Source organism: Lynx rufus, unplaced genomic scaffold (genome assembly GCF_022079265.1).
Source record: "Lynx rufus isolate CCGP_SWC_20201006 ecotype Redwood Valley unplaced genomic scaffold, mLynRuf1.p SCAF_3, whole genome shotgun sequence".
Classification (NCBI taxonomy): domain Eukaryota; kingdom Metazoa; phylum Chordata; class Mammalia; order Carnivora; family Felidae; genus Lynx; species Lynx rufus.
The window spans coordinates 2125383-2153342 of NW_025814845.1; the positions used below are offsets into that span (position 1 = coordinate 2125383).

At 49.3% G+C, this 27960-nt stretch overlaps 1 protein-coding gene across 1 annotated transcript in view; it reads left to right on the top strand.

The window, feature by feature from the left end:
• The window catches only part of EVC2 (EvC ciliary complex subunit 2), a 135209-nt gene that overhangs the window by 22283 nt on the left and 84966 nt on the right, over window positions 1-27960 (top strand). The window contains exons 5-8 of the mRNA XM_047091307.1: window positions 556-665; window positions 6038-6091; window positions 21496-21630; window positions 24951-25090. Coding sequence (XP_046947263.1) covers window positions 556-665; window positions 6038-6091; window positions 21496-21630; window positions 24951-25090 — 439 coding nt within the window. The remainder of the gene's footprint in view (window positions 1-555; window positions 666-6037; window positions 6092-21495; window positions 21631-24950; window positions 25091-27960) is intronic.

Below are 27960 nucleotides of genomic sequence, written 5' to 3' on the forward strand. Positions count from 1 at the left end.
TGTGGCTGGAGGGGGCCCCACGTGAACCCATGGTGACCTCTAGAGCCCCTCCCGGGTCCTGCCTCCCCGTACCCCTTGCTGTGCTCACAGAACCAGCCCCCCGGAGGGGTCAAAGTAGTGCTTACTGTTGGTCTGTCGGCCAAGGCCCAAAAATCCCGTGGAGACCGTCTTCTTTAGTTGTGTGGACTGGATTGCAGGGGGTAAATAGGCCCTCACCTGGACCCCAGACAAAACAAAAGGTTCTGGGTTTCCCAAATGTGTGAGTGAGCCTTATCCTGGACCAGGAAGATTGACCCACCCCATCCCGGGCAATGCTGGCTGGGCCCTGGGGCCAAGGTAAGACCGAGCACGTGCTGACAGCCTCTTCCAGGTGACAAAGAGGGACCCCATGAGTGGGCATGCGTAGTTCACTGTCCTGATGACGGGCACCTGAGACCCGAGCGGTGCCCTCGCTGCCCACGTCAGCGATGATGGTGGCTTCCGTTGATGTGTGGCTTGTCCGGGGTGTGGTGGAGGGGCCCCTTCTTGACTCACACCTGCTTTCTTTCTGAGCAGTTGGAGACTCCTTCTCGGTCAGCTACACAGCCTCCATCCAGGCCGGAGAAATTGGGAGCGGAGACGTCCTGATGCTTCCTGCCTGGCTCACCTTCCAGAGCTCAGCACCGGTATTTCCCCGTTACCCTGATTTCTGTCTTGTCGCTCTTGTTTTGGAAGCATTGACACTTGGGGCACGGTATCTGTTAGCTTTTTCCTTTCTTCCCTCCCTCCCTTCTCCCCTTCCCTCCCTGCTTTCTACCCTCTCTCCTTCCTTCCTTCCCTCTTTCCTTCCTCCAGTGATACTGAATTCCAGACGAGTGCGTGGGCCCTTGAATCTCACACACTTTGCCATGAACCTGGCTCCCTGGCATCTCATCGGGACCTTAATTACTCAACTCCTGTGGGCCTGACATTGGGTTGTTATAAAGATAAGTCATCACTAGCTTTAATTTGTCGTCCCTGTGTTTTGCATATAATAGGCATTCAGCCCAGTAGTTACTGTTTATGTGAGTTCGCTATGAGCTGCCTTGACAGAGTTCCACAGAGTGGGTGACTTAACAGCAAACAGACATCTATTTTTTACGTGCTCCTGGGGCTGGAAGTCTGAGATCAAGTTGTGGGCATTTGGTGCCTTCAGAGGCCTGTCTCGCTGGTGTGTAGATGGCTGTCTTCTCCCCGTGTCCTAACGCGGTCATCCCTCCATGTGTCTGTGTCCTGATCCCCTCTTCTTATAAGGACACCGGTCGGATTGGATCAGGGTCCACCCTAATGGCCTCATTTCAGGTTAATCACCTCTGTAAGGTCCCCACCTCCAAATACAGTCACGTCGTGAGGTGTTGGGAGCTCGGGCTTCGACATCCAGGTTTTGAGGGGACACGATTCAGCCTGTAACACCATTACTGTTAGTGTCTTCATTTTTCAGTCACCTTTTAATCTGTGTGTACAGTTGAGTGTCATGCCAGGATGCTGTGCACACTGTGGGGACACAGGAGGAGAGTGCGTCCTTGTCCTCAAGGACCTCATGCTCTAGTTACGTTGGTCACTTTGTTATGACTCCGGCCCCTGGAAAAAGTACCTTTTACTAGATGGGGAAAATGAGGCTCCGAGCGTGACTGTCCCAGGTCACGCCACAGAATCCTAATCGGACTGCACGGCTTCCGGCTCCTTCCACCCAAGGCTGATGGACGAGTGTGTGACTTTGCTGCTGCACTAGGAAAAAACTCCTAGACAAAATAAGATAAAAGAAAGATTCCGAAAAGGTAAAGACCTGATACAGGGAAACTATCAACCTGTCAGACGAGACAAATGTCTCAGAAAATAATCAGGTACGAAGTCAAGAACAGAGGACAAAGAAGGATACAGAAATAGTGGCAACATGACCCAGAAGAAATACCATCCCAATTTCAGAGGACAGGAAACCAAGTAAGTGAAAATCAGAATTTAAGAAGGTGACAGAAACCAACAGTGGGAAACTCAGAAAGTTGATGAAACTGAAAGCCCGCCCCTCCTCATCCTGGAACATTCAGACCTCAGACCCCCAGGACGTGCTCCGGGGAAGGCGGGTATGGGGCGGGGCGGCAGGGGAGGGATGGAGGGGCCCCTCACTCACTCAAGGGCACTGCCCAAGCCTCCGCGCCTTGATGGGTCCTGTCTGTTCCTTTGCTTGATGTGTTGCTGTCACATTGACTCTTACTTCCACAAGAAACCCTCACACTCCCCCTGGTTCCGTGAGACCAGGGACCTCGTCTTTCCTCTTGACACCTGTGTTCCCAGTGCCAAAAAATAGACCTCTGCACAGGAAATAACCCAGTAAATATTTGTTGAATAAATGAACAAATCTGTAAACTAATGAATCTCAGGCAAGTTTTTATTTTTTTAAGTTTATTTATTTATTTTTGAGAGGGAGAGAGAGAGAGAGAGAAGGCGAGCGTGAGCAGAGAGGGGCAGAGAGAGGGAGAGACTCCCAAGCAGGCTCTGTGCCTGACGGCCTGCGATGCAGGGCTGGAACCCACAAACCATGCAGTCGTGACCTGAGCTGAAATCAAGAGTCAGGTGCTTCACCGCCTGAGCCACCCAGGCACCTCTCTTTTATTTTTTAATGTCTCTGAACCTCAGGGAAGGGGATGATTCTACTAATGTCTCCAGTCTTCTGTGGGGAAACGATGTGTCTCTGTGCAGTGGCCTGCAGTTTCCTACCCCTTCCAGACCTTCGGGGGCTCTCTGGGCAGTTCTGCAGATGGAGAGGAAAGTGCCCACCCGCCCACCTGAAGATTCCAGAATTCCGAGCTTCACTGGCCTGCGTTCGGGGCTCCTGCCTGCCGGCTCTGGTAGATGGTCAGCATTGCGCCGACCTAGATTCCGCCATGGAAATGGGTCCTGGGGGCCCGGTGCTTGGCGAGTGAGCGAGCGAGTGCTGGAAGTGGACAAGGGGCTACTGTACCGGGGTTCTCAAGTCATTTCATCCGACTGGACCTCACAGTCCATCGGGGGACTGCTGGGATTCCATCCATGACGTGGAGAAGGTCAAGTGTGTTTAGGGCTGATAATGACCCAAATTCTGAGTGAGACACCAGTGGCTGCACAGGAGAGCACTGGTTAGCTCTGCGTGTCAGTCAGTCCCAAGACGTCGGCTACGACAAGAGGGGGGCGGAAATGACCGTTATTTAAACAGGCAAGCACTCCACAGGATGGAATCCTTCCAGTAGAGTGGGGGCGATGGCCGACCCGGCAGAGCCTGGGAACCGCCCCCCGGCTGTGTTTCAGGAGCGGTGCGGCCTCAGTGGGCTCGGTGTCCCCGTCGGAATGATGACAGGAGCAGGAAGGGTCTCACCCGCATCTCTTCTCGTTCTGGCGTTTTAGAATGGCATCAGAGTAACGGAGGAGACCGCAAGAATACAGCGCCCGCCCCGCCCTGCTCCGCCTTGTTCACGGTCTTGTTTCTGGTGCTTGCAGTTACCCGGACCGGCCGTGGTCTGGAGCCTGACGTTCCTTCTGACCTGTGGTCAGCAGGTCAATAGTAGTCTGAGGCCATGTCACAAGGCCCGTGCCATTCACCTCCTTCATCTCGTCCCAGGGGTGTGTAATCTGCACATTATCACTGATGGGCGAGTACAGGGCAGAAGGCATTTTGCGAGAGAGCGAGCGAGCACATTCACGTAACTTTTACTACACTGTGTTGTTACTTTTAGTTATTGTTGTCAGTCTCTTACTGTGCCTCATTTATCAGTGAAACTGTGTATACGTACAGAAAAAAACACATCTAGTGCGGGTTCGGGCATCCACTGGGCGTCCTGGAATGCCTCCCTGGCAGATAAGCCGGGGCTTGGGGGGACCAACTGTGGCTTCCACTCACCGATTCCCTCAGCAGGAGGTGGTACAGCCTCAGGTGCATGGAGTTTGGATCTGGAAGCCGCTTTCTCAAACACACACACGCGTACCCCACATTCATACAAGTTTAGATAAAACACGCCCTAGGTGATGGATGGCTAACGGGGAAAGACCTAGAACGTTTATGTCAAGTGTCTTATGAAAATTTCCTGCCCACCTTACACATTATGCAGTCACCACTATATTTTACTTGGTCCGTGTTTGCTGACTTCATGCTGTGATCTAAAGCGTGTTCCTTGGGGCGCCTGGGTGGCTCAGTCAGTTGAGTATCTGACTCTTGATTTGGGCTCAGGTCATGATCTCCTGGTTCATGAGTTCAAGCCCCATGTGAGGCTCTGCGCTGACAGTGTGGAGCCTGCTTGGGACTCTCTCTCTCTCCCTCTCTCTCTCTCTCTCTCTCCCTCCCTCTTCCCGCCCTTCTCTGCCCCTCCTCCACTCATTCTCCACCCCCTCAAATAAATAAACATTAAAAATTTTTTAGAAAAAAAAAGTAAAAAAAATAAAGCGTGTTGCTCAAGCCTTGAAGTTCCCGCAGCAAGCACGGGGCTGAGGATTTATGTTATGCAAAGAGCTGAAGTCAAGCTTTGTCACACACTTGATTGAAGCTTCTCTCGGCCTAGACCTTGGGTGTCAGAAAACACCGGGAGGAGGGACCCGGAGAGAGAGAAGGGCATGGAAAACGTTAATCGAATGTGTGCTTCTGAATGCAGCCTCATATTTGTTGTTGTTTTTTGTTTTGTTTGTTTTGTTTTTAAATTCCCTTTCCCCCTAGGAAAGGACCTGGTAGTGTTTTTATTTCCCTTCAAAGTCTCCATTAGGTTGGCCTGCTGGCCCTTAACGGGTTTGGGCTGCTACTGTAGCTGCTGTGGGATGTGGGTAGGGGGTTCCACCAGAGATGGACTGTCCCTCCAGTGAGACAGAGAGGCCTCCGCAGCGGCTGTGATAGAACAACACAGGGCTGCCTCGCTCATAGGCTCCGAGCTCCAGGCCTCAAGGCCAAGTTGTACACAACGATACCACGACTACAGCCACCAGCGAGAATGCTTTCGGGGCTCCCTCCGTGTGCCACGCACACTTCTGGATTCTATCCTGGCTAATTTAATCCTCACGGCAACCCCACGAGTCGAATAGGGTTCCCGTTTTACAGATGAGAAGACCGAGGCACAGGGACGTCAATACCTTGCCTAAGGTCAGGCTGCTGGTGAGTGGGGGAGCCTGGTGTGAGCCCTGGCAGTCTGGCTCTGACCACCAACCCAGTTGCCAGACCTTCTGCCTGCTCTCCCAGGAGGAAATGTGTTCTCACCGTGCGTCTTCTCCGATGCCGCGCGCTTGGACAGATAGCTGTCCTAACACCCTGCGGTTTCCCGTTTTCCCGTAGCTCCCGAGCAGAGGAGATGCGACCCGGGCAGGCAGACCTGTGGGGCGTTGGGGTTTGGGGGCCGGGCACATCTCACCGGGAGGTGAGCTCAGCAGAGCCCCGTCCGCCGCCGTTGTCGGCAACTTTTCCTGAAGGAAGCGGTGCTGGGGAGGGCCCGTGGCTCCTCTGTCCCGTGGCCGTGAGCTGCGGAATCCGTCCTCTGCCCCGTCTGGCCGGACCCCAACCCCAGGCATCTCACCACAGGTCACTCTGTTCCTGCTCTCTCACCAGTTAGGGAAACCGGTGATTGGATTCACACGCACCTCCGGGAGAGAACGAGGCTCTACGTTTCCACAGAACTTTTTCCCTGTTCTTTTAAAAAAAATTTTTTTTAAGTTTATTCATTTTTGAGAGAGAGAGACAGCGTATGAGCAGGGGAGGGGCAGAGAGAGAGAGAGGTAGACGCAGAATCGGAAGCAGGCTCTAGGCTCCAAGCTGTCAGCACAGTGCCCGACTCGGGGCTCGAACTCACGAATCGTGAGACCACGACCTCAGCTGCAGTCGGACGCTCAACCAACTGTGCCACCCAGGCGCCCCACCTTTTTCCTGTTCTGAAGGGACTTCAAGACCCCCGCAGGCCCCTGACCCCCAGTAGTCCAAGGCCCGGTGCCTATCCAGGCACGGCGGATGGCGGGTGCCTCAAATGTCAGATTCCCAAAACTTGTTGATTAAAGCATTTTTTCTTTCTTTTTCTAGAACAGAACGCAACTAAAAGCCCTTCTCACCATAACAGCAGAAGAGAAGATAAAGGTAAGAGAAAATGCCCGAGCTGGACAGCCACCTTACTCCCCGATGTGCCTTCATGCTGGTGTGTTGGTCCCTGGGTGTCCTCAGAGCCAAGGGGAGGGGCGGCCGCCGGCCTTGGCAGTCTGCGGTCCCCCAGCGTGGCTAGAAGCCGTCGGCTGGTTTCCCGAGTGGCCCTTCCATCTGGACAGGATGGCGTATACGCACAGTGGGACCACACCTCACACTACCTCAGCACCTGCTGCAGACAGGCTTTCTGAGCGGTTCACATACGCTGAGTTGTGTGATCTTCGCAGCAGCACTGGGGGACTGGGTTCCATTTTTAAATCACCTTCGCTTCATAAATGGGGAAACCGAGGCACAGCTGGGTCAAGTAATTTGCCCAAGGTCACCTGGCTAGTGTGTCCGGATTCCCAAGACCACTCCCAGGCTCGGTGGTTCACTAGGAGGACACACAGGACTCCGCGTGTAGTCACGCTCCCGGCTGATTTCTTACCGGAAAGGATGCGAAGGAGAATCGGCGAAGGGCAGAGGGGCACGGGGCCAGGTCTGGAGGACGCCGGGCCTCAGCTTCCAGAGTCCTCTCCCGGCAGAGTCACACAGGATGCCCTTCGTTCTCCAGCAGCAGGTGTGACAGCACACGTCAATGTTGTCACCAGGGAGGCTCGTCAGAGACGGGCCCCAGGGTTCTTCTTGGAGGCTGGGCACACGGGCACCCTTGTCTGGCATGTTCCAGACTCCCAGGAGCGTGTTCAATGTAAACCACGCTGTTTACATGGCCGCCTAGGCACAGTGAGCCACTCTTATCAGGCACCGGTGGTTACCGTCCAGAAACCCAAGCTCCCGCGTGCCAGCCGAGGCCCTGCCTTGCACGGTGGCCTCTCAGAGGGTGCCAGTCTTGGGCCTGTGAGTGTGCTTTTCTTGCGGGCGTTAGAACCAGGGTTTGAACACTGGGGCTCCAGAGCCCTGCGGCTGGGCCACGCTGCCTCCTAAGGAGCTAAATCCCTGTCCAAAAGAGATGGAAATAAAATCCAAGTCTGGCTAGAGCAAGGAGAGGGTTTCGGGGGGGGGGGGGCAGGGGAGGCAGGAAGATGGGTGCAAACCATCTTGGCTTCTCTGTGAGCCCCTGGAGGGTCGGGGCTGTGTCTGCTGCATCCTTGTGCCCCACTCTGCGCCCTACCTTCTGGGTGGCACTCAGTAGGTCAGCATCCCTTGGCCGAGCTGATCGTCGTCAATGCTGGCGATTGCTGCTTGCTGTCTAGTCGCTGCGTGACTGTAATAAAAGTCAGAGAAGGTTCACTTCGCCGATGTTTGTAAGCCCTTCCCCCGCTCCCCAGGCCCTCTCACGTGGATGGAGGTGAGCCACACCCAGGTCTTCGGGGCAGCCTCCAGGCCACCCATTGCCTTCAAGGGAAACAGGAGTGGGTGCCCACTGTGGGGTGCAGACCCATGGGTGCGGTCAGGCAGTGGAGCATTGGGTTGGATGTCAGCCCTACCGCCCGTGGTCCCGGTGACCCTGCCCTTGTGGACCACGTTCAAGGAGATCACCGTTGAGTGGGGAGATGAGGCATACAAAATGCAATGGCCCTACAGCGTTGTGGGGCATCAGGTTCTCAGGCCTAGCTTTGACTCCCTGTCCGTCCACCGATTGTATGTGACTGTGGATGTGTTACTTACCTCCCTGAGTCTCCATTTCCTGGCTATGAGAGGAGACTGACAATAGTACCCCCTTCGTAGGGTGGTCGCCAAAGTAAATGGACTGAGGTATGTAAAGCACTCAGCACAGTGCCTGGTGGTTTTTTTTTTTTTAATATATTTTTTAATGTTTATTTATTTTTGAGAGAGAGGGAGAGAGAGACAGAGTGCAAGTGGGGGAGGGGCAGAGAGAGAGGGAGACGCAGAATCCGAAGCAGGCTCCAGGCTCTGAGCCATCAGCACAGAGCCCGTCGCGGGGCTCAGACCCACAAGCTGCGAGATCGTGACCTGAGCCGAAGTCAGACGCTTAACCGACTGAGCCACCCAGGTGCCCCGTGCCTGGCGTTTTTTAAAAGTGCTCTGTAAGCGTCAGCTGCGGTCTTTGGGATCGTTATTACGTGCACGCGCAGACAGCACCCTTCTGCAGCTGTTCTGTGGTTTTCGTGAATGGGTGTCACGTGTCAGGGTCTCAAGCCCAAGGGGCCATCGGGTGCCGTAAGTGTGAGTCGATCCCAGTGCGAGATTCCAGGGCGTTGTGGAGTCTGGGGCAGCCTGGAGACTCAGATCACCTACCACCCGCTGTCCCCGTGCCCTCACTGAGACATTAAACGAGAAGAACAAAGGTCAAACCACACACAGCTGCCATGACTGAATGTGTGAGGTTGTGACCCCGAAATCTAGGTCATACATGCTGCAGATACGGGCAGTAGAGAGTGCTGGGTAGACGGCAGGCTTCTTGGAGGAGGTGAGCATTCAGCTGGAGGTCGTTAAGGGAAGGACCTAGTTAAAGACGCAGGAAGGGTGTTCTAGAATACGCCGCTGAAGATCTGACCTCGAGGCTGAGCCGGTTCAGCTGTTGGTGGGATGTGAACCGAGGTCTCCTGGCACCAGTGAGCTGTGCGTATGAGTGACCCAGCCAAGGCTCTTGCCAGCTACAGAGTGTGTTCTAGCACGGCTGACGGGGGCACCTGTGAGGTGACGTCATTACATCAGGAAAGTGTGAGAGTGAACGGGAGGAGCAGGGCAGTGAGGACGGAGGCTCCCTGCCATCATACAACTAAACAGAGTAAAGGCATGAAGTCTGCGCTTTGTAGGCTGGGATTCTTCAACCCTCGGAGGAGACCCCATCATCTCCTTTGTTTTTCTCTTACCTTCCTGAGGGTGAAATCGGCAGGTGTCAGCCAAGGACAGCAAGGTCCCCATTTCCTATCTCAAGCCCTCTTGCCCTTTCTGTCTGTTGCATGAGAGGCTCCGGGAGGAAATAGTCACGCTGTATGTGCTGGACATGGGTGTTCAGATTGCGCTGGACCTCCCCACAGCTTCTCATGTTGGTGCCGTGTGCTCACGAAAGGGCTGGGCGCCGGGGCAGAGATCGGGAGAAGGGGGATCTCAGATCCAATCAAGAGAGAGATGTTTAAACCACCTGTTCCGTCCCCCAAATTCATGCAGAAGGCAGTTCCAAGAATCATTTTAGTCGGATCTGGGGGGAGAAATGTGATCAAGTTAATCCGTTTCACCTGCAGATATAAATTTATGAAACTAGGTGAGAACATTGTGACAATTGGAGAGTAATAGAGGAGGATTTCCCCTAGCACATATTAAAAAATTCTAAAGCTACGTTAATGCCGTATGCAACTCTGCAGGAAAAGCCAGACCAAGGGCGTAAAATAGATTGTCTACACAGATGTACGTATAATAAAAAGGTATTTCAAGTCAATGGGAAAAGAGTGTATCATTCATACATTTGTGGGCAACTGGCTGGATCTTTTAGAAGAAAATAAAGCGAATTCCCTCATCAGATTAAAATCTAGATAAAACGATTTGTAAAAAATAAATATAGGTTAGCATTATATGACAGGAAGAAAACCATGAGGGAGAACCATGGATTTGAGTACACAAATAGTTGAAAATTTTACATTTAAAAACAGCGTTATGAAAGTGACAAACCTGGGGAAATACTTGTAACACATAAAAAGGGATTAGTGTCTTCGACATGCAAAGAGGTCCTGTTAGTAAGAAAGAGAATGCGTCTGTAGACAGCTATATGCTATATGAGAATTTCTCAAACACGGGGATTTGCAGCGTGTACCTTTGTGCCTTTGTGGAGGGAGCAGGTAACTGTTGGCAGGATCACATGGCTTTGAGATGCTCTCAGGATGCGAGGTGTGCACTCCCACATCATGTCCACCTTCTCTGTGTCACCTCATGTTTGGATTACTGCACCGGCCTCCTAACTGTCCAGTCCTGCTCCCCTCCAGCCCATCGTCCTCACTGTAGTGATCTTTCTGTAAAACCCAAAACCAGCTTGCTTTTCTGTTTCTGGAGGGAATCCCTGTTGCCAGCTGGATTAAGCCCAGTTATCTCAGGGTAATATTCAGGATCCATCAGAAAATTTGGTCTCTAGTGTCCCCAGGTGCTGCTGGGTCCCTGTGTTTTCCACATTGCTCTGGTCTTGTATATGCTGTTCTTTTCTTACCTGTGCTCTGGACAATTCATAAACGTCCTGAAAGACCCTGTCCAACTTCTGCACATCTGTGATTCCTGAACCTCCCCCAAGCATGCTGGTAGCCCCCTTGGCTGGGAATCCCACAACGCTGAGACATCTGATAAACCTTGTCATTCTGTGACTTTGGCCTAGTTCCCTTGGTTGGCATTTAATACATTTTTGTGACATCAGAACAGAATTTTTGCCCTGGAAGAGACTTTCAATATTATCTGGTTTCACTTTCTCATTTGAGAGTTAAAAAAACAAAAATCTGTGACTGGAGAGGCTCTGGGAACTGGCCAGGGTCCTGAAGGGTTAAAAGTCCTGTTGGGCAATTTGTTCCCAAATCTGCTTATTCACCAGACTGGTACCTCAGCAAAGCTCTGTTGGTAAGTGTGATTGCCTCTATGTGTGACTGCCTCTAAGCTCTCACTCCTGTCAGCATTGTCAGCTGGGAAGCCCAGAGACTGTCTGCTCTCAGAGCTGCCCCTCAAGGGTTGTGGGACACACGTCCGCAAGTAAGTAACTCCCCCTGTTTCTTGGATCTTTAGCTCAAAGTGAAGGATTGCAACAAATTACTCTTAAAGTCAATTTCAGAGAAATCATTCTGTATGTTTTTCTCTTCAAACTTTTTTCTGTCTTTTGAGGCATAGGTGGGTGGGATTTAATATACGTCCATCGTGGACAAAGAAAACACCCTCCCGGTATCACACAGACACACACACAGAGACACGTACACACACATACGCAAAGAATTGGAAAAGTTAAGTAACATTAGCACATAATCTCACCAGCAGAGGACCACTGCTAACACGTTGGCTTCTTGCCTCTACGGGTCTTTGAATTTATTTATTACATAATTGAAGTCAACGTGTAAATAATTCCTCCTCGTGCTTTTGTAACTTGCTGTTAGATCAGAAGCACTGAAAGCATTCTTTTTGAAAGGACTTTTTTCCCCATCATTGCTCCTCTTGAATGCACTGACAGAGCTCATCAAAGGATCTGCTCTCAGCTAATACGTGACTAAAAGGATGGCAATAGCACGTGATTCTTTGTCAGAGATGAGAGGGAAAGTCAGAGCCTGGGGACAAGGAGGCTGGGACCACTCAACTGCTTTTCTTTCTTTATTCGTTAATGAAGTTTATGGTAAATCAACTCTTTGAAATCTGTTCTTATACTGATTATCAGTGGAGTTTGGCTGTGAGATTTTTAGAGGAAGTCTTAAAAGAGTGATTAACTTGGGGCCGATTTCTGGCGCTCTAAGTGCATACATTTCTGTACCTGTCCCTGTGGTGGCTGGTCCCACCAGCCCCCCGCCTACCAAGCCAGACATCCAAGGACACTTTTGGCCCCCATCTCTAGGATCCCACACATCCTTTCCAGCACCCAGTCACCATAACCAGTGGACTCTGTCTCCTAAATGTTTTCCTAATTCCTGCCCTTCCCTCCAGCCTTCCAGTCGTCACAGTAATAGCAGCTCAGATTTGCTGACTGATGTCTCTGTGCTACATCCCTAGCCAGTAGGTCCTATTTTGTGTGTGTGTGTAAAGTACACATACACAAAACTTACCATTAGTGACATTCAGTATGTTCACAGTGTTGAGCAACCATCACTGCTGCCTAGGTTTGGAACCTTTTCATCTCCCCCAAGGGAAACTGTTCCCATTGAACAGTTGCTCACCATTATCCCCTCCTCCCGCTCAGCCCCTGGCAACCACTGATCTGCCTTCTGTTTCTACAGGTGTGCCTCTTGTGGCCATTTCATCTCATTGAATGTGGCCTTTTGCTCCAGCATCTTTCCCTTAGCGTAATATTTTCAAGGTCTGTCCGTGTTGTAGCATATGTCGGGACTTCATTCCTTTTTATGGCTGATTCCTATTCCATTGTATGGGGGGGGGCGTGGACCACATTTGTTTATCTCTTCATCAGTTGATGGGCATCTGGGCTTCCCCCATCTTCTGGCTATTATGAAGAGTGCTACTGTGAATATTCAGGTACAGATTTTTGTTTGAGCACTTGTTTTCAATTCGTTGGGGTACACACTCAGGAGTGGAATTGCTTGGTTGTATGGTAATTCTGTGTTTCACCTGTCTAAGGACCATAAGGACTACTTACTTTTATTTCATTTTAGAGAGTGTGCAAGCGGGGAAGAGAGGCAGAGGAAGGGAGAGAGAGAGAGAGAGAGAGAGAGAGAGAGAGAGAGAGAATGAATGAATCCTAAGTAGGCTCCATGCTGAGCGTGATGCGGGGCTCCATCCCATGACCGTGGGATCATGACCTGAGCCCAAATCAAGAGTTGGACGCTCAACCGACTGAGCCACGCAGGTGCCCCATGCCTGCCATAGGCACTATTTTAATCCTCATTTTACAGATGGGGGAGATTTCAGCTTGCAGAGAGGGAGGCCCGGGGTCCCACAGTGTGATAGGGGGCAGAGCTGAGAGCTGAGCCCTCAACTAGGGCCAGAGTCCATGGTCTTTATCAGCAGATTCTACTGCCTCCTGCAGCCTTGTCATCATTTCTCTGTTGGCTATCACATCTCGTTTATCCTCATCCAGGCTGATGCCACGCAGTGGCCAGATCTACCTTTCTAAAATACTGATCTGACCGTGTTACTTCCTGGCTTAAAACCCTGCAGTCACCCCCCCCCCCCCCAACCATTTGGACGCTGCTGCAAATCACTAACCTGCTCTTGAAGACCCTTTGGGACCCGGGGTGCATTTCCTCCACATAGCAGGTCCGGCTCATGCTGTTCTCTCTGCCTGGCTTGCCCTCCTCCCGGCTCATTTCTCTCTGTCCATGGGTCACCTCGTGTAAAGCCTTTGTCCTTTGAGCTAGGCTAGGAGCTGCACCCCTCCCCACCCTACTTCTCCAGGCTTCTCCAGCCTCACTCAGCCACACTGTGTCACCCCCAGCTTGCTTGCTTGTCTGTTTTTTCTGCAAGATTGTGAGCTCCTTAGAGCAGGGCCTGGATCTTTTGTTCCCCACTTGTCCTTTGAGGACCCATCACTGGGCTCATTGAATGAACTCGATGTCAGGAAAGCTGACCACCACATCCAAACACCGAGCCAACCTTGGTAGCCCACTGTGATGTATTCACTTAAATAGAGAGTTTCAGGCAAAAAAAAAGTTATAGCAAAGCTTGGTTTCTGCACATGTGAGATGGACATGAGAATTCTGAGTTTAAAGTATTGTTTCAAAGACTATAAAGGGAGTAAGGCCTCGCCTCTGGCAAAAGTTCAATAAAGACCCTGATGGTTAAGAATAGTTTTGAAGAATGGTTTGCAAAGGCTTTTGTCCAGACACTGAGAGATTTTTAAAATCCTGCCCTGCCACTCAGTCCAGAAGGGTGAGCTGTATACTCAGAGTGGGAATCACAGTGTTCAGGGTGACCCAAGACCTTGATGACCTAATGCAAGGCTCCTGGTAAAAGGCCAGGCTGGAGCTTGAGCCCCAGAGAGGCAGCTGTGGTGTGAAAGCTTCTAGGCCAGACTGCTGGCTGTGAAACCCGGAGTCACTAGTGACTCATTCTGTGATCTTGGGCCATTTACTTAACTGATTAGCACTATTGAACTCTAATTTGTAGAATATAGACTGAAACAGTACCCACTTTCTGGTTTTATTGTGAGATGTTAATGGATTCATGCATGTAAAGCACTTGGGGCTATCTCTGGTGTTTACTGTCTGCTGAATCAGGTTAACTATGATGATGGTGATGGTGATGATGGTGACATTACGGTGATGCTGATGGTGATGATGACAGTGATGGTGATGATGGTAATGATTATATTGGGCCTCCTTCTTCCCATAAAGCTTTATCTTGAGATCCTACACTTCTTTAGCCATTTACATGGAGGAGGAAAGTTGAAGAGCAGAGACATTTTGGGCAGGAGCAGGACCTAGCTTAATGTAGCAACATGGATGAGTGAAGGTTGAAAGAAGAAAGTGAGAGTTGTGAGTGGGCCTGCCCCAAGCAGGCAGTGTCTACCTGGATGTGCTTACCACTTGGCATCAGATTCCCAAAAGAGAAGGGAGAAAGATGGCGGGATCTGTAGAGCTGCCCTGCCTTTGCCCTCTTCCTAGATACAGGCATTCAAGTTTGGTGGTTTGACCCCGTTGGCCCGTTCTACTTCATGAAGTAGGAAAGGAAGAGAGAGACAGAGGGGGACAGAGAGATCTCTTCCTGCCTTTTACAGTACAGTGACCCTGCCGGCATGTAATTCTGTGCTAGTCTTTGTTTCTGGTTCTCATCAATCAGGCAGGGAACTTCTACCTTGGTGTGGGAGGTTGGGACTCCAGATGTGTTTAGAAAACCCCACAGCCCCCTGGACAAGAGCAGTGTGATCTAATGCAGGGAGAACACGGACTTTGGAGTCAGGCAGGGCTGGCTTTGGTTTTTTGGCTACTACGCACTTTGATTACCTACTTAATCTCTTTCCATCTCCGTTTACCTGTCAATGGAATGGGGACAATACATCCACTACAAGATTGCTGAAGATTGTATGATGTAAAGCTGACACCTTATTAGTTTCCTGGGGCTGCTGTAACAAGTTATCGCAAACTGGGGAGCCTGGGACAACAGAATCTTGCTTTGTCACAGTTCTGGAAGCTAGAAGTCTGGAGTTAAGTCGGCAGAGCCGTGCTGTCTTTGATGGCTGTGGAGAAGAATGCTTGCTTCTTCCTAGCTTCTGGTGGCTCCTGGAAATCCTTCCTTGGTTGTAGCTACCTCACTCCAGTCTCTGCCTCCGTGGTCACATGACCCTCTCTGTGCGAGTCTGTCTTTATAAGGACACATTCATTAGATTTAAGACCCACCCTAATCCAATATGAACTCATCTTAACTTGATTATTGTTTCCAAAGATCTTCTTTCCCAATACAGTCACATTTATAGCTACTGGGGGTTAAGACTTAAGCATATCCTTTTGGAAGGCACAGTTAAATCCATTCCAGGCACCTAACCTAGGGACCAGCATGCTGTTGGTGATCAGATATCAGCAATTCCCTGTATCTCTCCATTCTTCTTCCTAAAGCTGAAAAAATAAATAAATAAAATATAAGCATTTGCCTTCTGACACTAATCATTAGAGAAATGCAAATCAAAACCATGATGATTCCGCCTCATATCAGGCTGGCTACTATCAAAAAAGAAGGAGGAGGAGGAGGAGGAGAAGGAGAAGGAGGAGAAAGTGTTTGGCTGTTCCCCCAGAAATTGAAGACAGAACTATTATATAATCGTATTACTCCACTTCTAGGTATATTCCCCAAAGAATTAGAAGTAGGGTCTCAGAGGGATACCCATATACCCATGTTTATAGCAGCATATTCACAAAAGCCAGAAGATGGGAGCCACCCAAGTGTCCAATGATGAATGAATGGATAAACACTATATGATATATACATAACAATGGAATTTTATTCAGCCTTAAGAAGGAAGGAAATCTGTTTCTTAAATCCCACATATGAGTGAAATCATGTATTTGTCTTCCTCTGATTTATTTCACTTAGCATAACACCCTCCAGTTCCATCCACGTTGTTGCAAGTGGCAAGATTTCATTCTTTTTGATCGCCGAGGAATATTCCATTATGTATATGTGTGTGTGTATACACGTATATACATATATAATGTATAACGTATATACATATACATCTATGAACAGACACACACACACACACACACACACACACACACACCGCACCTTCTTAATCCATTCAGCAGTCAATGAACATTTAGGCTCTCTGCATAGGTTGGCTGCTGTCGATGGCACTGCTGAGGAGTGCCCCTTTGAATCAGCATTTTTGCACCCTTTGGATAAATTCCTAGCAGTAGTGCAATTGCTGGGTCATAAGGAAGTTCTTTTTTCTTTCTTTTCTTTTTTTTTTTTTTTTTTAATTTTTGAGGAACCTCCAGACTGTTTTCCAGAGTGGCTGCACCACTTTGCATTCCCACCAGCAGTGCAAGAGGGTTCCCTTTTTCTGCATCCTTGCCAACACCTGTTATTCCCTGAGTTGTTAATTTTAGCCATTCTGACAGGTGTGAAGTGGAGAATGGAAGGAAAAATAAAATAAGACACAAACAGAGAGGGAGACAAACCATAAGAGACTCTTAAATGCAGAGAACAAACTGGGGGTTGATGGGGGGGGAGGTGGGTAGGGGAATGGGCTAGATGGGTGATGGGCATTAAGGAAGGCACTTTTGGAGGTGAACACTGGGTGTTATATGGAAGTGATGAATCTCTAAATTCTGCTCCTGAAACCAATACTATTCTGTATGTTAACTAACTTGAATTTAAATTAAAAAAAAAGAAAAGAAAATTCTGAGACACACTGCAACGACATGGATGAACCATAAAGATCTAATGCTAAGTGAAGTAGTCAGATTCACAGAGACAAGAGAGTAGGACGGTGGGTGGCAGAGGCTGGAGGATGGAAGGAGGGTGGTTTAATGGGGACAGAGTTTCAGTTTTGTAAGAGGAAAAACTGCTGGGGACAGGTAGTGGTAATGATTTCAGACCAACGTGATTGTACATACTGTGATGTACGACTGGACTGGACTTAAAATTGGTTAAGATGGTAATTTTTAAAAAATGTTTATTCGTTTTTTGAGCGAGAGAGAGAGAGAGAGACAGAGCATGAGTGGGGGAGGGGCAGAGGGACAGGGAGACACAGAATCGGAAGCTGGCTCCGGGCTCCGAGCCATCAGCACAGAGCCCAGCGTGGGGCTCCAGCTCACAAACGGCGAGATAGGGACCTGAACCAAAGTCAGAGGCTTTATCGACTGAGCCACCCAGACACCCCAAGATGATAAATTTTATGTTACGTGTATTTTACTACAATTAAAAATATTATGAAAAAAACCTTAATGGTTAAATATTCAGAATTCCAAGGGAAAAGGGAAAACTTTAAAATTCCTAGAAAGCCAGAAACAGATCCCTCTAAGAAGTCATCAGACACAGTTATGTCAGAAGACAGTGGGGCAGTACCTTCAGTGTTCTGAAGAAAAATGACTTTGGACCTTGAATGATAGATTCAGCCAAATTATAAATTAAGTGAGGGCAAAGTAACAACATTTTAAGACATATGAAATAAAAAATGTCTTCTAAACAAATTTACTTGCAAACAAATAAAATACTGATTATACTCCATCACACTGAAAAAAAAAAACATCCAAGAAAAAGGAAGAAATGGGATCCAACAAGCATAGTTTTGCTTTAATCAATCATGTGTGACAACACAGAAAGCTGTAAATAGAGGGCTCCAAATGACAGCAGCAACCCTGGAAAGTAACCAGTTCTGATCAGGTCAGAATGCCAAAGCATTCAGGGAATGATGACTTTAAGAAAAAAAAAAAAAAAAATCCACTACCTGCAACAGATAATGTCATTAAGGAAATGGTATATAATAGGAAGAAAAAAGAAAGACAGTGGGAAACTCCAGGGAAAACAAAAAGTTACAGAGAAAGGACTGTTAGTCCAAAGTTAGTTATTAACAAACTAAAAATATGGCATGATTTTGAATAATCGGTGAAATGTAAGAAAAGGGATTGAATTAGAAATATATTGCTTTGAGGGGCAGATATTTATTAACATAGGATTTTTTTTTTTTTTACTTCTTCAGTGAATAACATTTGTATAATAATAATCGTGTCTTAAAATTTTTTTTAGTTTTAGGTTTTATAATTAATCTATAAACGACAAAGAATTGTGATTGCAGAACAAAATATATATGTTTTAAACCTAATAAACTGTGAAAGAAAGAAGTGGGAAAGGCAAGGGGGGAGAGGCAAGTGTGGGACATTAACTTCATTATCTTTTTTTAGTAAGACAACAAGAAATCGTCTGTAAATGTTGTAAAAACTGAAGTTTAATTTTTTAATTTAAATTTACAAAGATGGCTAATTGAAAAACTAAAAATAATCATTACAATTAGAAGGAAGGGCAGAGATATTTATAGGTCACAAACCCTACAAATTTGTAAGGTAAAAATTCATGAGCTAAATTCACATCTGTCAAAGAGGGAATAATATGTTAATAATTATATAATACGGCATATATGTGTATATGTATGGTATGTATACGTATTACACATAATATGTTACATATGTACCTATAATATGTTCATAATAATTCAGTTAATAGTATATAATGCTGATGAATCAAGAAATAGAGATATATGTATAAATTTTAGACTTCAATTTTAAGTAACCATCTGGTTTACTAAGCCATAAAAACTAAAAACAGTATCTGTTTAAGATATTTGCCTCTGGGCCCCCTCAGTCGGTTAAGCGACCAATTTTGGCTCAGGTCATGATCTTGTGGTTCATGAGTTCGAACCCCACATTGGTCTACAAGCTTTCGGTACTGGAACCTGCTTGGGATTCTCTGTCTCTCCCTCTCTCTCTGCCCTTCCCCTGCTTGCATGCACTCACTCTCTCTGTCTCAAAATAAATAAGCTAAAAAAAAAAGATTTGCCTCTGGGAAGCTGGGTTAGAGTGGGTAGGGGAAGGCAGCAGGACATTTGCTTATCATTTTATACCCTTAACTTTTGTAAAGAACTCTTTTCTGTAGTAGATTTACATTACTGTGGTTTTTATTTTTTATTTTACTTATTTAAGTTTTTTAATGTTTATTTAATTTTGAGAGAGAGAGAGACAGAGCATGAGTGGGTGAGGGGCAGAGAGAGAGAGGGAAACAGAATTGGAAGCAGGATCCAGGCTCCGAGGTGTCAGCACAGAGCCAGACATGGGGCTCGAACTCACGAACTGCGGGATCATGACCGGAGCCGAAGTCAGAGGCTCAACTGACTGAGCCATCCAGGCGCCCTACATTACTGTGCTTTTTAAAAGTAGTAAAATGGCTACACGATTGCTCATTATATGGATTGAATAATTTAAAGAGACTTAAAATATTTAACTGCTCTTTGGATTTTGCAACATTTAGGATACATTAGGATACTTAATATGATGCTCTGCAAAAAATACAAAGCTAAATTTGTGTGCGTATTTCTGGACCAAGCCAACCTTGTATATAAACTTTTATGCATAGTTTTGAATTCTTCCCTGAGGATAGAATCCTAGGTATTAAACTGCTGAGTTAAAGAACTGATTGTTTTAAAGCCTTCTTGTTATGGACACACACATTTTGTCCCTCTTATTTTTGAGTATAGACGTTTTGTTGAAAGCACTCCAAGGGGTAAAAGTGTTATCAAAATGTGAGGCTCTTGGTCCAGGTCTGTTTTTGAGGTCACCTTCTTTTTCTTTTTTTAATTTTGTGAATTTTATTTATTTTTTTATTTTGCGAGAGAGAGCGGGAAGGGGCAGAGAGAGAGAGAGGGAAGGAGAGAATCTGAAGTAGGTTCCGTGCTGTCAGTGCAGAGCCCAACACGGGGTGGAACCAATGAACCGTGAGCTCATGACCTGAGCTGAAACCAAGAGCTGGACATTTAACTGACAGAGCCACCCAGGTGCCCCTTGAGGTCACCTTCTGATAAAACGACTGATGAATGGCCACCGTACAGCTTCTCCATTATGGTACCAAAAGGAGTTGCCTTTGTCTACACAGCCCACAAAGGAAGACACGGCAAGAATCACTCGAGTTTGGTGAGCAAGCGTTAAGGCCGGATACTCTTCTAACGACTTCATTCAACTTCGTTCATATTCCTGTGTACTCCTCAGTACGACCCTTGGACGGCCACTGTCTCCATTAGACAAGGGATGGAACAGAGGCAAAGAGAGATGAACTGATGTGACCAATTCTACACAGCCAATAAGGCAGAGCTGATGTCACACAGCCCGGTGGTCTGAATCCAGAGGCCAGGCTTCACCCTCTCTGCTGTTTACGGGCCCCCCTTGCCTGTGAACAGGAGGTGGGAGGTGGACCTTGGTCAGACCCAGTCAGTGCCCACAGGGAGGGTACATCCCACAAACGGAGAAAGGACCCCCGCCGACAGCCTGGTACACGGTAAACACTCGATAAGCAATCAGTGAGCAAGTAGCACGATCAAGCCAAGCTTTGCACGAATCTCTACATTACTGTTGTCTTTGATCTCCCTGCAGTGACGTATTTTTATCCCCATTTCACAGACGAGAAAAGTGAGGCTGGCAGAGGTTAGGCCTAAGCCACTCATCCATGGCATCACGGCTCTTGTGACGGAGCTGGAATTTCAAGCCAGATCTGGAGGGCTAGAAATCCAGAGCTCTTCACTTTGTCCAGAGTGCCTTTGAGAGCATTCAAGGAGTTAATTCTTGTGAAACCCTTAACCTAGGGGTTCTCAACGTGTGTTCCTCGGACAGACAGCACGGCAGTGGCCCCTGGGAGCTTGTTGGAAATGCGCCCCTTGTGAGGCCCTGTCTCTGGGTCTAGGGGATCAGAAACTCAGGGTGGGATGCAGTTCTGTTGCGTGCTTACGTGTGAGTCAGCCCAGAGTTTGACCCCTTCTGAGTTCTTGTAAGATGCCAGCTGCTGTTGTCTAGACCCTAAGGAAGAGGCGGAGGGAGGGGCTGATGGCGAGTGTCTGGGACTTACCAGCTCCTCTCAGTCCTGGCCCATCCCAGAGGCACGTTTGTCCCGGGCTCTCGCTGGCTGGAGCCCAGAGGACGCCACCGAGGAGGGAGGCGGCTGGGCGAGTTAAGCCCACGGGAGCTCTAAGGGCCACCGGTCAGGTTGTTGAATCGCCCGGCAGCTGGCTGCCCCTGCTGTGTCATGCTTCCCTGCCCTGTGTATCCTTCTGCTTGGCCCTGATGTCCAGAGTGGGCTGCGGGCTGCCCCTCTGATGGGACGTGTTCCCAGCGAGGGGGAGCAGGCGGTGTCGAGGGGGAAGGAAGGGCGCTACAGGTTCTCCTCTGGCGTCTGCAGAAATCCGCCCCTGACTCGGAACAGTTCACGGATCCCCAGTGCCCTCTTAGGGTTGTTACATAAGGATTCGGGAATTTAACGCTCTTGAGGTCTGTGAGGTGCCAGGCTCGGGGCGGATGGCCCTACTGTGTGCAAGCCACCATGCTCGGCCCCTTGCAGTGTTTGTCCCGCTTGACGCTTAGAGATGCGCTAAGGAAACAGGCTCAGAGAGGTCCAGCGACGGGCTCAGGCAGCCCAGCCGGTGTGGACAGAGCTGGGTCCAAATCCAGGCTGGTCTCACCGACTCCCTGCTTCTTCTGCTGTAACTCTTAGCTGTGACCCGACTGAAGGCTATGAAGTGTGACCACGGACAAGTCCCCCCCCTCTCTCTCGTCCCCTAGGTTGTCCCAAACCATGGCCTTCATGCAGCAGGATTCTTCATAGCCTCCATCGCCTCCTTCGTGCTGACCTGGGCCACACTTTTCTTCACGGCTCGCTATCAGTGTTTGAAGGGAAGCCTGATCACCAGACATCAGGTGAGTCTCCACGTGCATCTTGTTGCCGGAGGGTAGTCGGGTCGGCGGTAGATGTGAGGTTGATTGAAGTTTTCCCTCGAGTTCGATGGGTTGATTGATCCTCAACCCTGGATTGATGTCCGAATCCCCAGGGAAACGACAAAATGCTCGTGTCCAGCCTTGCCTGCAGAGACTGTGACTGGACCGTCCCAGGATGCGCCCCGTCCTTAGTGACTTTTTTATTTTTATTTTTTTTAATGCTCACTTATTATTGAGAGACAGAGAGACACAGAGCGTGAGCAGGGGAGGGGTAGAGAGAGAGGGAGACACAGAATCGGAAGCAGGCTCCAGGCTCCAAGCTGTCAGCACAGAGCCCGTCGCGGGGCTCGAACCCACAAACTGCGATATCATGACCTGAGCTGAAGTCGGTCACTTACCCAACTGGGCCACCCAGGCGCCCCCTTAGTGACTTCTAAAGCTCCCGGATGATTCCAGCAAGTGGCCGGGTCTCAGAGCCACTGCGGCCTGACCGAATAAGCGAGCGCCTTCCTGTGCAGATAGTGCTGTGTTCCCGCCACACTAATTCGGGGCCTGGTCCACACTCCCTGCGGAAAAGTCTTTGGAGGCTCACTCCACCCTCAGGGGGAGGCTGGATCCTTCAGCTGTGGAGCTTCACCGTGCGTGGGCAGCTCTGGGGACAGTATGGCACTAGGCTCAGAGTCGTGCTGGCTGAGGAGGGGCGGAGCTGGGGTATATATCACGCCCCGGTGGTCATCGGTCGAGGATATGGGGGCAAAGGCGCTGTTAGAAGGTGGGGGAGGAGGGACTGCCCTCCCCACCGAGAAGGCCCTTTGAGACCAGAAAAATGAAGCAGGGACTGCCTGCAAGTTACAGTTTTATTCAGGCTGACTTACAGGGAACAGGGCGCTCTGCGATCCGGGCCCTGCGCGGCTGTTCTCACAAAGCCCGGACCTCCGCCCGCGGGTGTTACAGAGCGAGGGGACGTGCCGAGGGCGTTGTAGTGAGACCAGAGGGTCCGCACGTACCTCCCAGGGTCCACGTGCGCCTGATCGACAGCTGTCCTGGAATTAGATCTCATGGGGCCCATCTGTGCATCAGGAGGCCAAGAGACTGTGTTATCTTTAACCGATTTACGGAGAGCCAAAACAAGCCGCCCCCTTCCAGCCTTCACGGGCATTTCTAAGGAATGTATATTAACCTCCAAGGGGCCCGGAACACGTAGCCCCAAGAGAGGAGGGCCACAGGTGGGGTCAGTATTGTCCACAGTCCTACAGGGGCCAGGACAAAGGGTGACGTTATTTCCTGGCGTGGGCTCTGAAGGCCCGCAGAAGCCTTTAGGGGATAGATACTGTAGATACTGGCTGGTGGGTCTTGGGCCAGCGGGTCTGAAGCGGCGAGGGGGTGTGGGTAGGAAGCAGGCGATCTCTGCTACAATCTCCATTGCCTCCTATGGAGCCTGGAGCTTAGGAGGCCCTGAATCCACGTGTGAGGATATGAAGGAGCCCTCGGCCCATCAGTGGATGGACAGACGGGAAGGAAATCAGGGCGGCAATTTTTGGAGAGGAGCCCCGTGGAGCCTCTCCCGGGAGGCGCTGCTGGGAGTAAGCATCCGTTGGCAACTTCTTGGTCCCTCCAGGGCCGTGGAGGGCTGGAGCTGCTGTGACCCAGTGTCCCCCAGGGGCCCAGCAACTTGAAAGGAGCACAGCCATCTGTTCCCCTCACTTTATTTTTTTTTAATTAAAAAAAATTTATTTATTTTTGACAGAGAGAGAGAAAGAGAGAGACAGAGCATGAGGGGGGAGGGGCAGAGAGAGAGGGAGACAGAATCCGAAGCAGGCTCCAGGCTCCGAGCCGTCAGCACAGAGCCGGACGTGGGGCTCGAACTCACAGACCGCAAGATCATGACCTGAGCCGAAGTTGGATGCTCAACGGACTGAGCCTCTCAGGCGCCCCTCCCCTCCCTTTATATTGAGGAAACTGAGGCCCGTGAAGTTAAATACTTGCTTCAAGTGGCCCGGGGACCTGGCACCTGGGGGCCGTGTCTGGAGGCTGGAGGTCGTGTCCCATTGTTCGCTTTATGTCTGCATCCTGGAGGAGAGGATGGCCATTTCAAAGTGAGATCGGCCCACAGTGTCCGTGGAGGCAAAAGTGAGGGGGAGAAAAAGCGTTCCTCTAATCAGACCTCCAGCTTCTCTCTCAAAGCCGTTATCAATCACAGAAGAACAAAACTTCCCAGCTGCTTTGATGAAGGAGCAGAAATCCTTTGCTGGAGATGAAAGGCTGATCATTACAACCGCAGAGAGGAAAGCAAAGTGTTGACTTAAGGTCTGAAGACCCTTGAAGTTCACAGGATGAACTCTTTTCACATCTTTATTTTTGGCAGCCTGAGGCAGCCGCTGAGACAGTGTGCAGTGAAAACAGTGCGATAAAACCCTCCTTCTGCCTTACGAGTTCGATCATCTTGGGACCAAATACCAACTCCTTGTACCTTAGGAGTTTGACCAACTTGGGACCAGATACCAACTCTGACTCTTCGGGAGCCGTGCGAACTCAGATAACGTCATTTTACCCCTCTGAGCCGTGGTTTCTTATATGTGACGTGGGGACAACAGCACTTAACTGTGTTGTGATAGTTTCACGATAACACACCTACAAGGCACAGGGACAGGGATTCTTAAATATTAGCTATACTTATCACCCGGTTTTCAGGACTGATATTAAGGACACAACAGATACATCTATCTAGTCGTGGCGTTGGGCTTAATTATCTCTGAGGTCATTTCCATCTGACAGCTCTGTATTCTGATTCAAAACCAGCCAGATGCATGGAATTGAAGTTCATCTGCCAACGGTAATTTTCCTCCGCATGATGATGATGATGGTGATAGTGAAGGTGGTGATGACAGTGATATAGTGATGATGATGATGATGATGATGATGATGATGATGATGATGATGATAGAGATGCTGGTGATGATGATGGTGGTGATGATGGTGGTGGTGGTGATCGTGATATGATGGTGATGGTAATGATGGTGAAATATTTTCATAGGTCTTTACAGGTTGCAAAGGCCTCTCCATCCCTTGTTTTGTTTGTACACACGGGAACCCGGTGTGGGGCTACTGGAATTATGATCCCATTTCTTTGATGGGAAGATGGAGGCTCAGGCAAATGCAGTGTCTTGCCTGAATGTACCCTGTTCGCAAGTGGTGGGGCCAGCAAGGTCCTCCCGACGGCGGATCCCTGCCTTCCCTCGTGACTCTCAGCGCATGGCGTTCACAAGAGGGTTCACTCGGTTGTGTCTGAAATTCCCCTGTAGGTTCAGCATCATGAGAACAAGCTGGAGTACTCCCAGTTCACCTCGGCCAATGGTATCAATGAGGACCTTGCTCTCAATGACCAAATGATTGACATTCTGTCTTCAGAGGACCCCGGGAGCATGCTTCAAGCCTTGGAAGAGTAAGAATTCTCAATCACATTATACTGGCTTGGATGTGATGAGTGCTTTAACTTCACTGGCCTCAGAGCAAACCCTGAGAACATTTCATTCATTCATTCATTCATTCATTCATTCATTCATTCTGTCATCTGTTACTCAGTTATCATAATGCAACAACTACTGTGCTTGGTATTTGGAAAAAGGGATGGATAAGACAGAGTTTGTGCTATAAACTGCCTGATCTAACGGGGAAGACAGACACACAAACTTAAGTGACCATACAGGTTTGATGAACACCCTGCTGAAAGGAAAATCAAGGCTAGCTGAGCCGAGAAAAGGAAATAATGACCTCTGAGAGAGTCCTGGAAATGCTTCTCAGAGGAGGTGGTGTTTTAACTTATTCTTGAAGCATGGATATAAGCTTTCCAAGCGCATTATGAGAAGAAAGACTTTTCAGGCAGAGGGAAGAAGGGGCAGATGAAAGGTTGAGCAGGATGCATCTGGTGAACGCAGTAGCTGGGTACGACTGACGGGTAGATTGGGGTATTGAGTACAGCAAGATAAGGGAAGAGGCAGCTGGAGAGAGAGGCCAGGCCAGGCGACGTGTTTGCCGAACTGAATTCGATTCTTGTTGCTTATTCGCACGTGCTTAGAATGGACCACCTGTGCACAGTAGAACGTGGAGCCAGACGCAGTTCTGAAAACTTTGCAAATGCCAACTCATCATCCTTCTAGCAACCCAACCGAGCAGCGATTATTGTTCTTACCAGGGATGAGGATTTGAGAGTCTCTGGAGCTTGCCCCAGGGCACACACTTAGGAACGAGAGAGCCAGGTTCAAGGCCAGGCTGCCTGGCTCCGGGGTGCATGCCTCTAACCAGGATGCTTTTGCACAGCCCACGGTTTCTCCTGGCCGGCACAGCGGTCACGGTCTACCAGGTGACTCACTCGGTTCATCAACTTGGCCTTTCCTCGTTTCCTTTTGGCGAATATTTACAGAAAGCTGCTTTCCGTGTTTCCTGTCTCGGCGTCCAGTTGTCTTCCAAAATTCTGTTTCGTCTTTTACTTCTTCAAGCGTATGAAGCATAATTATTTTAAAGTCTCTGAAGCTTTATTACCTTTACCATGTTCTTGTGCCTGTTGTCTTCTGTTCCCCTTAGTTTGTGATCAAATTTCCTCTTCTCCTCGGATGCCTGGGTAGTTTTGATCGTGTGCCAGTGTGTGTGAAAATTTGTGAAGACAATGGAGGACTGACTAGGAGGAGGTTACCACCTTCTAGGCGGTGAGGGGCGTCATTCTGGATGATCCCCCATACAGAGACTGAGACCACGCAAGGCAGGGCTTCTGGTCCTCCAAGGTCTGGTCTGTTTCTGGCCTATCTTTACTCCTGAGGCATCTGTACCAGCCAAAGGGTACAGGCTGACCTCTCCTTGGAGTCTCTGGACTTGAGTTTCCACCTCCCTGGTTCTGCAGGTCTGTTGAGAACTCTGCAGAGTTTATCAGCCCTTGGGGCCCTCTTCTGGTACTTAGACGCCCTGGGGAACAGAGTGGCCCCAGATGCGGGGCTCCCCTCTCTGAGTTTCTTTGTTCTGCTAGGTCTTGACCTCATCTTTTACTTCTCCTTGTTGGTTCTCAGATGGTCTCAGAGTGATTTGGTTTTTGCCCAGCTTTTCTTTTGATGGGATAGTTTGTCCAAATTACCTGGACCACGAACAGAACCCATCTTCGTGTAAACCCCACTCTAGGCGAGGAGTAGACACGGTCCCGGCCACAGAGGCAGCCTGTGAGAGAGATGGACAGGGAAACAGGCAAGGCCCAAAATAGCACAGAGCAGTAGCACCCTTGACTGGTCCCCAGAGTTAGATCAGGGTTTAAGTCTGGGCTGTGCCACCAGGCGCCCTTGGTTCAGTTACGTAAGTGAAGTCTCAGGGTGAGAGGGGCTATGTCTTGTAGGGTTCTGGGTGTCAGGGAACAGCCTTTTAATTTTAATATGGGAAGATCTGTATGTTCAAAGGCCACTCTGGATACAAATGGACAGTGGCTTAGAAGTCCAGGGAGATTGTTGGAGATGTCGATGTGTGACTTGGGGCGGAGCTTGGGATTAGCCGGAGGAGCCTACAGAACTTGGCAACTGATTGCCCTGTGGCTGTGAAGGCATGCGCAGGGGGCGTAGTTTGGACACTGAAGGGGAGGGGACAATTCAGGATGCCTCCCTGGGATGCCGTGTTGGACTGATGGTTATTAGCAACAGAACCCCGTGGGAACCTCCCCAGGCTGGATTCCATTTATGACACACTTCTTCTGATCGTACATTCGGGATGCATAGCTCCACCCGCTCGTTTCCCACTGGGGAGTGATTTCTATCAGTTGGAGTCATCACCATGCCAATAAGCTATAATATCTTCTATTTGTACATAATACCCCATATTCGGGAAGCATTTAAAAATGCAAAGTCTCTTTTCCACATGTTGGTTTGGTTCCCATGCTAATGCTTGTTGGTAGGGCATCTTATTTTTGGTGTTTGCTAGCTGAAGAGTCCGATGCTCATCTAGGGGAAGAGGTTTATCCACAGCCACAAATCTAGTAAGTGAGTCTTCTCTGTTTAATCTCGGCCACGTTGTGTTCCGCAAATACTCTCTGAGCCCGAGTTTCCTCATCTCTTAACTGGGGGAAACCAGGAACACCGTGGGAGACTGTACAGCTTAATGATATGAAGGAGACTTAACGGCAGAATCCTCACCGCGGCGTTCCCTGCGAGCCGGGGTCTCACCTGCAGGGACATGAGCAGATGGAAGAGAGAAGCGTTCAAGATGGGCAGTCCTTCTCTGAGTCTCTCTCAAGAGCCGTGCAAACAGCAACTGAGCAGCTCCGGTGCTGTCTCCCTGGAGCCT